The 13,003-nt window shown below is 38.8% G+C and overlaps 1 protein-coding gene across 4 annotated transcripts in view; it reads left to right on the top strand.

The window, feature by feature from the left end:
* WWP1 (WW domain containing E3 ubiquitin protein ligase 1) overlaps window positions 1–13,003 on the top strand; it is a 177,767-nt gene that overhangs the window by 110,880 nt on the left and 53,884 nt on the right. For all 4 annotated transcript variants that reach the window (XM_084621234.1, XM_084621235.1, XM_084621233.1 and 1 more), the window contains 3 exons: window positions 11,746–11,800; window positions 11,877–11,961; window positions 12,073–12,201. In XM_084621234.1, coding sequence (XP_084477360.1) covers window positions 11,746–11,800; window positions 11,877–11,961; window positions 12,073–12,201 — 269 coding nt within the window. The remainder of the gene's footprint in view (window positions 1–11,745; window positions 11,801–11,876; window positions 11,962–12,072; window positions 12,202–13,003) is intronic.

Here is a 13,003-nt window from a genome sequence, read left to right as displayed (position 1 = left end):
ATTTTCCCATGTGAACCGTGGGGTTCAAAAGGGAGCTAGATAGATTTATGGATGATAGGTCCATCAATGGCTATTAGCCAGGATGGGCAGGAATGGTGTCCCTAGCCTCTGTTTGCCAGAAGCTGGGATTGGGTGACAGGGCATGGATCACTTGATGATAACCTGTCGGATCATTCCCTTTGGGGCATCTGCCATTGGCCACTGTCAGAGGACAGGATACTGGGCTTGATGGACCTTTGGTCTGACCCAGTATGGCCACTCTTATGTTGTTATGAGCTTGGTGGTCATGCTAGCTTTGGATGTGGCCAGAGGGAAGACTAAGGAAACATACAGTATTGTGCCCCAGAACTTGAACTCTGATGCTAGAATTCATTTGTACTAAGAGGTTACCAGTCAATGGCTGGAGCCATTAATGTGGTGACCTGCCCGGTCAAAGAGCAGGTATAGCCTTAGGGAAAATAGGCCTTTGGTCTCATCAGATTCCTTCCTCATGACAAGTATCATGAACTTAAATGAGTAGAGGAAAGGTGTGTGGGCCTGTCCCAGCATTAGGTGTACGGGGCCTTTGATGCAGGAGAGATAGTAGTAAGAGCAGAGCTTGTCTGCAGGCCTCTAGCTTCTGACAGAATGTTAAAAAGAAGAACTTGAGCATGTACTCTACAGAAGAATAACCTTTTTCAGGAAGAGATGGAGGCCTCTTGAGAGAAAGTGAAAGATTTGACAGTCATCCTGTGTTCTTTGTACCTGAGTCCCATCCTCTGGGCCCTACCTGTGGTGTAGGGAAAGGAACGTTGTACTTAAACCTTGCTTTCACATTGAAGGTTGGTCCCAAGGGCGCTCTGGCTTAGTAGCATAAGTCCCTTTGTGAGAACCAAATGTCCAGTTTTTCTTTAAGGAACCTGTAGTTCCTGCTAACTCAGATATTGACTGGAATATTCTAAGGCCATTGGTTAACATGGGTATTCCCATAGAGGATCAAACTTGTTTTTATGTGGTGAGACAGGTGTTAAGGACTTTTCCCTTCACTGCTTCCCATCGTTCTTGTCACCCAAACAGAAAGCAGAGTACCAGAAGTCCAAAGTGCAGGCAATGTAATGTTTATTGGGGTTAGTTTCAGGCAAGCTCTGACACCACAGAGCCTTTTCCCAGTGTTCCGTTCCCCACTCCTCGTTCTTAGCAGGCATAATTATGCTGTAGTGCACACCCTTGATCCCACCCCTTACAATTTATGGTCATGTTCCGTTTTGGAGGGTCATGAGGCTGAGGGCTTTGTACTGCCTCTTTTGTATCCCATGGGCGGGTAAGGAGTGATGTTGTGTTTGGGTGAAAGACGGGCATTTCTTTGGCTTGTACTGTTTCTTATACCTTCCCCACATTCTTAGTGGTTGCTTGACCTTGGCTAGAGAGGAGCCAGGCAGCCTTCCAGTGTATGCTCATATATTACACTCCCACCATACACAGTAATACTTTAGCTCTATTCCTATCTTTTCTCATTATACTGACAAACCCGTCTGGTTGGGCAGAAGCAACACACAGTGTCTTTGTTCACATATATTAGTAAGGATATAAGAGAATCAAAAATCAAACCCAAAATTCTATCCCAGGCAAGTAAGCTCAAACTCCTGTGATGAAATGATCTCTTTTCCTGGCCTCAGATTCAGGTCAGGTGGCTCTCCCCTCCCAACCCACTGCCATATATCAGTCTCTGATTGAGAACGATGCTCGGTCTGCCTTGGCATTGCAGTCACCCAAACCTTCAGGGAAGAAGTTGGAAGGTTCTGGGAAAGCTCTCTAAAAAGAGTTCTAGTTCTCATAAATAACCTACATCTAAAAGATCTCAATCTCTGGAAAGATTAACAGTGTTCCAGCCCTCAGGTACCAGTCTGGGTAGTGTTAAGACTCCATGCTCCTAAGACTCTGAGCTCCTCTACGGGCCATGACCCGAAGCATGCTTCAGTACTATCAAAGCATGATCAGAGCAGCTGGGAGAAACAGCCTACTTCTAGCAGGTAGGTGTCAATGGACCTCCCACCACCTTTTTCGGTACCCAACATTATGATTCCTTCAGTACTGCAAAAATCCAACCATACACCTCAGCCAACAATCACTTTGAAGCAGTCAGCATCATTGGTACCATCAAATTCCATTGCAAGGGACCTACCTAAGTAGAGCTTTACCTGCAGTACCATTAGTTCATCAGATACCATAGGGATTTAGATATTCCAGAGACCTGTTTGTGTTGGATGAGCTGAAGTCTCCTCTCTTGATGGGTACTGAGTACCTCTTGGTACTGAGATCTGTACGGTCACCAGAATTACACCTCTCCTTGGTACCTCCTGATTCTCCATCGTTTTCTGGTGGAGATGCCCCTTTTGATGTTGAAGAGGACCTTTCCTCAATCTCTCACATCTCAGTATAAAGCTCTCCCACCTGTCATTGTGGGAATCCTATTGTATTCCACTGTGGGTTTACGCACACGTCCAAAGCCAGAGAATTTTAAAGTAGTGTCTGCTGGCCTGTGTGTGTACCCTGGCTCACCTTGTGCCTCCATCCAGGGATAAAGGGCAGGGTGGACTGACAATCTTTCTAGTTCCTTTTCACTGCCACACAATTTGGATCAGAACCTCCAGTGTCTGTAGCTTCAGCCTACAAAATAAGATTTAGATTTAGCTTTGTAAATAATTTTAACGGTTTGTGTACTCTGTCTGGGGAAACACCCATACCCTGTTCGAGTACTGAACTATGCCCAGGATTCTGGGCTTCAAACACTTTGTTTCCTGCCCGGGATCCTTGTCAGTTAGCAACGACCACCAGCTCTGCCTGTACTGCCTTGGGGAAGCCCACATCATGGCGAGGTGCAGTATCTGCCAATAGTTCCCCAGCCGTACCTGAGAAGGGCGGGAACTTCATCTCCAGAAATACCTCATGGAGAAGGCCATGAGGCCTCAATTAGACCCTGGCCAGGGAAACCCCTCCCCTCTCATACATCGGTCTGATTCAACAAGGAGTGCACCTACTGCTGTAAAGTCCACCTCTGGTGCAGGAGAATCTACCCTCACAGATCCCTCCCAGTGGGATCTTGTCGGAAATCTAGGAAGCACTCTCATAAGCATGAGACTAAGTCTTGCTCTAAATTCACTTCGGAGAAGTCAAATTCATCTCGAGCAAGCCCATCAGCTTGGTGTGTGAGGACTTAGGATGTCCTTAAGTCCCAGAGACAAGACAATAAAGCCCAAAAGCATTGGGCTACATCAGTACCCAACCACTATCCATCAGTACCATCATTTGCATTACTTCCTAAACTCCAGGATCTGCCAGCAGTGACAAAGACTGATCACGGTCAACTTCTCCTATCCATGGCACGGTCTTCCTTGGCAGCTACACAATCTCCTCTGATTCCAGCGGCTCAGATAAGTAGAACCTTTCTCTCACTGGGGAGATCTAAATCTGTTGCTGTTCCACAGGATGTTTTTGCTTTTCTGGATCCGGAATTCCCTCCATAAGGCCTCTCTGTTTCCAGAGAGATAACACCATCAAGGGAGACGACCTCTGGATTGGACAGAAGCAACACACAGTGTCTTTGTCAACTCTCCTCCAGATGCACCGACAGTACTGCCCCTGGAGCCGGAATCGGCCTTCACTTCATAAGGAGATTCTGAACCAGCTGATGAATCCCATCCTACATATCTTCCAACACCCAAAAGACCTACATCAGTTTGGGATTAACCTCTGCCTCATCTAACTCAGATCTATTGGTACTCCATTCCTTGGAGGCCTCTACAACCACTTGTTGATCCCTCTTACTGGATATATTGGGATTGTGGGGACCAGCACCTCCTTGCAGAGTTGGTCTGATCTGCTAGGGAGTCATCCCTTGCCTCCCCTTTTAAGGGATCACTCAGATCTGCCCCTGGATCCTACAGTGGAGGAGGTACATTACACATGGATCTGGCAGTTCTGCCGTAACCAGTAAGACTGCCATCTTCATCTCCAAATGAAATGGAGAATCCTATGTCTCCGTCTCCCCCTGATGACTTCAGACGGATCCAGGACCTTCTTCACAGAGTTTCTGGAGAACTACAGATGTATCTTGAATTGGTTCCTGTTAATGAAGCCATACTGGAGACAGTTAGGGGTGTGCCAAACTGTCCACTTGCATTCCCACCCACAAGAGGACGGAGAAGTGTTACTTTGTGCCAGCCAAAGGGACAGAATTTTTGTTTTCTCACCCCACTCCCAACTCGGTCCAAACTTGCGGTGGTCCGGTCTTCTAGATTGGATGCTGCCCTTAGAAATGCAGTCTTGTCTTTAGTCTTTGACTCGACTCTGAAGATCCTCTTTCCAGCTGGGGATAATGCTTTGTAATTACCTGAAGTGAGTACCCAGTGAAACACTACTTGAAGAATGAGAGGTTACTCACCTTGTGCAGTAACTGGAGTTTTGAGATGTGTCCCCTATGGCTACTCCATTACCCACTCTCTTTCCCCTCTTCAGAATTTCCTCTCTGGGGCTATGCGGTGGAGAAGGAACTGAGGGTGGTTTGCCCATATAGCCCTATATAGTCTCAGTGCGGGGCATAAGGATGTGTAGGGCTCCTGTGTGGGCCATATGGGCACTGTTACCAAAAAATCGAATTGAAGGCACATGGGGCACGTGCTCCCTTGAAATAGAGCACCCAGACGAATATGCATCTAAAAGAATTCCATTTCCTGCATAAGGTAAGTAACCATTCCTTATTTTGTATATTTTTTTATCATGTCCTCTTTTGCTCATCCCCCTTTTAAGGAAAAGGACCCCATTCTTTTTTCAGTCTTTCTTGATGTGCAGCAATGGTGTGCAGTCATCTCTAAGGGAGTGATCTGGTACTTTCCTATGCTAAGGATGTACTTAGGTACCAAAATATCTTAAGAACTTGGGGTGTTCTGCTTGTTTTGTGCTATGAGAGCTGTGGAGTCTCAGGAATGAGAATCTTGCAATATATCAGAGAAGCAGAAATATACAGCAAGTAATTTTTCTCTTCGTGATCCTAATAGCAGCTGATGCTTTGAGACACTTTGAAAAAACATTCTATTTTCAAACAAATATGTTCATCTATCACTTTTTGCTCTGTATTCTTTATTGCTAAAGATGTCTGCTTATATGCAGAATCCTTAAGAGTTGATAGGTTCTAGGGGTTCATCTGAGGCAAAAATCATTGTTTATAATACCAAAATGTGATCAGCATAATTATGATTTCAAGTAGTATATAATTAAAAATACTGATGCACTCTTAGGAAACAAAGATACTGTTTGAAAGCCATTAATCTTAGTGCTCAAAAAAAGAGAGAGAAGAGAAATGTAGAAAATGTTAAGTTGGCAGGATTGTCTGTTGTAAGTACAATGTATTTCAAATTTTTATAACAGGTGCAATTATTTCTTAAAACAGAAATAGGAAAACAGTATAATTATACGTAATTGCACTTTTCTGTTTACTAATCAAAGTACAATATTTGTGCTCTGTGTTCATGGAATTATACCACCTTCATCTAAAATATGGCCTGCCTTTGCTTTAATGATATCTTTTACCATTATCACTGATTTTCAGGCCAACTTGAAACATGTTTACTTTTTTCTCTTCAGAATGCATTAGACAACTGTTACAATGTGTCCTCTCTGACCTTATATTCACCAGTCCTAATTTGGTGACCCACTTTATGATTGGTCAGTCAGACACCAATATTCAAAAAGGAAAGAGAAATTGGGTGTTTGATGGTTTACTTGCTTCTCTTTACAACTGCTTTCCATATATTTGTCATGTTTGGTAGATAGTTCAGTGGCATTAGCTACAGTTCCCATTAATAGTAAAACAAAAACATTGAAGAATGATAATAAAACAAGAAAAAATATTAAGGAGCACACATTTGTTGGCTACAGCGCTGCTGTATGTTTTTCTATTACAGAGTAAGTACAATTAATCTACATACAGATTAGAACAATTTAGTGCTCTGAGTTTGCCTCTGAAAGGAAGAGGAAGCTATTTGCAGATAAATTATAGAAAAGCTGAAGTGAGATGTTTGATGGTGGATTTTGTTACCCAAAGGATTGGATTAACTCTCCCTTAGTGGTAAAAGAACCTATCTGTTGACTGAGTGGCCAAAACGACATCATCTTAAGATAAGAAGTGCAGTCAGGGTAACCAAACAATTTTAACTCCTCCTTGTAGTGATACCATGAGAAGAAAAAATAGATCTCATAAAAAAAAATCAGTTTACTCTATTCTGGGACCACTAACACTAACATGTGTTAGTCATAATCATATGGTTATTTTTTTCAGAGTAACAGCCGTATTAGTCTGTATTCGCAAAAAGAAAAGGAGTACTTGTGGCACCTTAGAGACTAACCAATTTATTTGAGCATTTTATTGAACTATGCTCAAATAAATTGGTTAGTCTCTAAGGTGCCACAAGTACTCCTTTTCTTTTTTCCATATGGTTATTGCATAACATTAGTATAGACCAGAGTTAAGGTGGTTTAGGTGCCTTAACTCTGCATTTCTTAGCTTAACAGGTTTGGATTTCTTTTAAATGTAACCTTAACTGAATTTGCTGCGTTTGTAGTGGTTGGTTTTGGAATTATTACATCATCTCTGTAACAAAAAATTATATAAAAAATAACAAAAAAGACAATCCAATGCAGCTTCTGTGAAAGAAAATTGAGCCTCCCCAGTCTGTTAATTGTTTGAGACTCAACAAAATAGTAGATAATGGAGAACTATGATATACATTATGATATATACATAATTATATATGTTAGTTAGAAGCCCGGGCAGGAGATGCACAGTTTTCTTTTACACAAGCTATGTTGGTTTGTCTGTGTCATAGATGTTTTAAGGCTCTGTTTATCATTTCACCTATTTTGCCTTGAACTGAAATAAAGCTCTCTAATTTGTAACTTCCAGGATCATCTTTAGTGCCTTTTTAAAGCTATTTACAATATTTGCTCCTCCAGGTTTGTAGCTGATTTTAAGGAGAGGTTGCATGTTTTTGTTATCAGCTCAGACACTTCATTCTTATGTTCCTTCAAAAATCTTGGCTGCATACATGCCATCCAGTCTGGAGATCTGTAGTGGTTTTGTATCATCAGTTTGTTCCAGCATGTCTTTTTACAAACATCTTAATCTCTGATCGTGTCTCCTCTTTATTACCTAAAAAGAGGAGATCTAGGGAAAGTAATCATTTAGGCCCTCATCCTGCAAGGTCATATGCATTTAGGCCCTCATCCTGCAAGGTCATGTGCTTAATTTTTTATGCATGTGAGTAATTGCATTAACTTCATTCATGTTATAAAGTTAAACACACTTTTGCGGGATCAGGGGCTTCACTTCTCTTCAGTGTTCTTTATTCTCCTTAATTGTTCCCTTCATACCTTTGTAGTCTAAAGAACCACTGATTCTTTTGCAGCTTCCTGCTTCTGACATACTTAAAGAATTTCTTGTTTGTTTTTGCATATTTGTCTTACTGATCTTCAGAATACCTCTTAATCCATTTAACTTCTGTTTTACAGTTCAACTGCCATTGAATGTTCTTGGACAATCCAGTTCTTCATTAGATGTAGTGTGCTCACTTCAACATTGTGCACTCAAAGATGCAGTCAGAAAATAGAAAAACTATCTCAATCTGTATCTGTGCATCTTGCTGTTTGTCTACACTGGGAAAATGAGCCATGTTAGAAATGCAAGTTACACTACTTTGCACCCAATGTAGAGTAGACTGTTGTATTTAAAAATGTGTTAGGTTGACAATGACCAACTAATGGATTTTTAAACACTATACTTACTCTGTACTGCGTGCCAAGTGATGTTTAACAATGTGTTTGCTAAAACATGTTACCTAACATGTTTCTAACATGACTCGTAAAAAAACAACAACCCTGGATGAAAATAGCAGCACTTGACTAGGTGAAGAGTCACAGTGTCCCTGCAAAGAATATTTCATGATTTAGACAGTTCAACCCTTGGTATCTGTAAGAACAATTCAGAAAGTCTTCTCTAAATATTTGAAAGGATTTAGGCTTGTTGCTAAATCGGATCAAATTTGTTTTATACCTTAATTGGCTCAACATTTTCATCTGTAGAATCACCTCTTTCTGTTGATAAAGTATATCAACCATAAATCCTAGATTCTACTATCTGTTGATTCAGAAGACTCTGTGGACCTCTCAATCACCTTTTGATGTCTAATTTTTGGCATGTTTTATGTCCGTTGCCAACTGTTCTCCTTTACTCTCACCATCCTACTGGCATTGTTGTCTGACGGGATGATTGTGATTATATAAAAAGAAAAGGAGGACTTGTGGCACCTTAGAGACTAACAAATTTATTTGAGCATAAGCTTTCGTGAGCTATAGCATCCGATGAAGTGAGCTGTAGCTCACAAAAGCTTATGCTCAAATAAATTTGTTAGTCTCTAAGGTGCCACAAGTCCTCCTTTTCTTTTTGCGAATACAGACTAAGACGGCTGCTACTCTGAAGCCTGTTACTATGTATAGTTACAGTTACCTCTGTTCAAGACCTGGTGGCCACGGTGTTGCAGTTTTTAAAAAATTCTCAACTTGATTTTGTACTAAAGATTGTCCTTTCTTGGTCACAGGAGTTACATTTATAAGATCTTTTGTGACACCTTGGTGGCAAATACAGTTTTCACCAGATAATAAGTACATTAGCAGTGTTTCTCAAAATTCAGAAACTTAAGGTGATCTTAGCCAAGAAATTGAGGGCTTTTCTCAGTTTACTGATGCCAGTCATACATCCAGTTCTTAGGGTATTGTTCATCCTTTTCAGCACTTTTACATTTAGGATATATTGGATCAACAATTCTAATTCTAGTTATTAATTGTCTCCAGAGTTAAATTTATTCAGTTTCTGTTAGATTAATGCTTTCTGAAAAAACTTATTTTGGGAATAAAAATAAAGTGACCACTCATGTTCTCTAAATCATAAAGTAATTAAGCAAAGTCTCTTGTTACTTCAGAGAATTGTTAAATAGTCAAGCAGTTCTTATCAGGGCATAAATTTACATTTGTTCTCTCACCTAAACAGAAAAAGGGAAAGGCTGTCATCATAAGGAAGGAGCTGTATTTTTAATGGTCAGGGTGGAAGATACTTAAAACTCCTCAAGTCATTCTAGGAAAGCTAACGCTTTAGCAACACAACTATCATTTTGTGTATGTCCATCTCAGAAAAGGCAGTATTTTGTTGCCTGGAAGCCAGATATGTAAGCAGTTAGAGAATAGGAGTCAGGGTTCACATGTTTTGGTCCTTGTTCTGCCTCTGGCTCACTGTGTGAATGTGGGAAAATATTTTTAACATTTCTGTGTCTTGGTTTCCCCATCTGTAAAATAAGTGGATTTGAGATCTTAGTATCAATACTTTGCACTAGTAGGGAAGTTTTATCATTAATACGATCCTTTGGATAGATAAAGTGGTAGATACTCCTACATTGGTTCCCATCCCTCAAAATCTCATTGTGTATACAAATCTCATTGTGTATACAAACAGATTGGAATACAGACTGGATTGGTGGATTTTAAGATCTGAAATAGTAATTTTTTTCACTTGTGAATTAAGATTCAGAGTCTCAGATCCACCAGTCTGGAGACTATTGCCCTCTCTTCACTTTTAGGTGCTGTCTATATGAGAGTTTAATCTAATTTTTCAAACCCATTTATTAAAGTTTGCAACCTAGTCCAGATCTAAAACAGTTAGTAACAGTAGCCAGTGCAATTACTAATATGCCTAGTAACAACAGCCAGTATTGTTACAAATTTTGTTACAACCTTGGTATAGCTCTGCATAGTAGCTAGCATAGAGTAAGTGTAACCATTTTAATGAAACATGGGTGTTTGTCCAGTTCTTCAGGGAAGGAACGTGTTCACAAAATGGTTCTGCCAATGGCCCCAAACCTAGGCAAACTACATCGTTTGTACAGCGGAAATAAAAAAAATCCTATGTTGAGGATCCCATGTCAAAATGTGCTCCACACACCCAACCACATCCAAACTCAACCACATGTTTTTTGGATGCTTCAGCTCATTTGTGCTTCCCACTGGCTTGCACATGGATCAAGCCACAAGAAAGAGAACTGTGCTTAATAACTATTTTAAAAGGCTGTGTATAGCACGGGTTGGGGCCTGGTATTTAGTTCAGAAACAGGTGACCATAAGGTGTGTCACTCTCATTTTTATTTATAGCTGAGTGACATGGGCAAGCAGTTGGAAGGATATATAATGATGACCCAAGGTGGCACAAATCCTGCTTTCCCGTTTACAGACTATAAAGTGGGTAACTCCATCAATTCAGATTGATATATTTAAGACCTAGAAACAAAATTTAAAGGTAAAAATTACTATATTCTTCCAAGGATGCATTTTCCCACAACTTAATTTTGTTTCTTTTTAGCAATAAGCTCACCAAGATACTTCTGTAAAGATTAGACATATTCTGTTAAGAAAGGATTGTGAGAACATTTCTATTATGAGCCTTGTTATGAGGTTTGACACTACTGTACAAACAACTGTTTCAGTATTTCTTCTATATTTTTGTAATGGTTCTATAAGACAAGATGGTAGTATAGTACACGGTAACCTTAAAGCCCTTTTAAGTATGACTGGTATTTGCATGCTGATTAGGGCCTCCATTGACACTATTAATAATAATATTTTGAAGCACCTAGTATCCCTAGTACAAAGCCTTAAAGGAAGCAGTTGACTATATTAAAGATGATTTTAATTGCTCTTTCATTTCCCCTCTGACCAGTGTGCAAATTACAATACTTTGAAGATGTTAGGATACATGGAACTTTCATTTTACTTTGATATAAATTAAAGCAAGATAACTGACAGAATGTCTTAAATCTAAGAGGGTGTAAACGATGTTGAAAACTATAGATGTTTTATAATGACTAACTATAAATTTAGTACAAAGATCTAAGGACACAGACTTTAAATTCTCCTTACTTTTTTTAGTTTTGCCTAAACTACAATATTACTTTAACATAACACTAAATTATATAATTATTAAGCTATGTAAATTTTGTGTTGAAATAGTGTCGTCAAAGAACCATATTCTCGAAATAAAGAATCAGTAACTCAATCAAAAATGCATTTGCCATAAATGGTGCCTGATTTAATGGTTTTAAATGTAAGGTTGAAGCCAGTTGTATAGAAATTTTAGGATTGACTAACTTTAAAACACTAGTATGTCTAAAGAGTTTATTCATGTGCTTAAAGGTCCTTTCAAGTAAGATAAATGGCTTTGAAATCCAAATGGCAATGAAGAGAAAAATATCAAAAGGACTTTGTAATGATTGATAACATACTTCATTCTTCATTTAGTTAGATGGTATTACTTACCAGGGGTAACGTAAAAAAACTAATACTGTATACTTAGTATTGAATTTTTATTTTTCCTTGGGCATCAGGATAATGTATTTTTGATGCAGATCTTTTAGATGTTACTATACCTTACGTTTTCCTGTACTGTTGTTAGCAAAACTATTGTTCAAGGGATGCTGGAGAGGACAGTCTAAGCAATTCATATGTTGATTCTTTGATGGAGACTATCTTTATAGAAAAAGACATGATCTTGTTTATAAGAATTGACAGAACACATAACTTGTGTATTTTAAAAAGTATCTTCATTAGATAGAATTATTTATCTATATTTGTTGTTTAATATAAATGTGTGTCTGGTTTGTTCTTTATAACTAGGCTTCTATGTTGTCAGCAGAAAATGATCCACTTGGGCCTTTACCACCAGGCTGGGGTAAGATGATAAGCTATTAATTTAGTAATGTGACTGTAATTGAAATTTGTTCTTTAATAATTTTTGTTCTTTTCAGAAAGGAGAGTGGATTCAAATGATAGGGTGTACTTTGTGAATCACAACACCAAGACAACACAGTGGGAAGACCCCCGAACTCAAGGGTTGGTGTATATAATGTCTATATTGATGTGTGCAGATCAAATGATCATGCTTAAACATTGTTGTACGTTTCTTCATGTGAAAAAAGTGTACTGTTTTCAATTGTTTTACAGTTTACAAAATGAGGACCCACTTCCTGAGGGCTGGGAAATCCGGTACACTAGAGAAGGTGTCAGATATTTTGTTGATCATAACACAAGGACAACAACCTTCAATGATCCTCGTACTGGAAAATCCTCTGTGTAAGTGTGCAGCTAATAGTTTGTTTTTTTAAAAGATGTTGATTATTCACTGTTTAATAGTGAATAGTATTCCACATATTAATGAATGGTTAATATTTTATCTGGGATCTCAACATTAAGTGCAGAACAAGTTGCTGCCTTGTAAGTATTTTCTATTTTGGAGATGTAACTACCAACCTTACCTTTCTCATTGAAACGTTCAGTGATATAACTTTGTTCTAGGGCTCTCAATTAATCACAGTTAACTCAAGCAATTAACACAAAACAAATGAACTAGATTAAAAAAATTTGTCACAATTAATTGTTTTAATTGCACTGTTTAATAAAATATCAATTTAAATTCATAAATATTTTGGATGTTTGTCTACTTTTTCAAAGATATTTATTTCAGTTACAACACAGAAAACAAAGTGTACAGTGCTCACTTTATATTATTTTTATTACAAATATTTACACTGTAAAAATATAAACAAAGAAATTGTATTTTTCAATTCTCCTCGTACAAGTACTGTAGTACAATCTCTTTATCATGTGGGTGCAACTTACAAATGTAGAATTTTTTTTTTTACGTAACTGCACTCAAAAATAAAACAATGTGAAACTTTAGAACCTACAAGTCCACTCAGTCCTATTTTTTTCAGCCAATTGCTCAGACAAACAAGTTTCTTTACATTTATGGGAGATAATGCTGCTCGCTTCTTATTTACACTGTCGCTTGAAAGTGAGAACAGGTATTCGCATGGCACTGATGTAGCCGATGTTGCAAGGTATTTATGTGCCAGGTATGCTAACCATTCGTAAG

The sequence above is a fragment of the Lepidochelys olivacea genome (genome assembly GCF_965140295.1).
Source record: "Lepidochelys olivacea isolate rLepOli2 genome assembly, chromosome: 2".
Lineage (NCBI taxonomy): Eukaryota > Metazoa > Chordata > Testudines > Cheloniidae > Lepidochelys > Lepidochelys olivacea.
The sequence above is the reverse complement of the archived record's forward strand: the minus strand, read 5'-3'. Positions and strand labels throughout refer to the sequence as shown.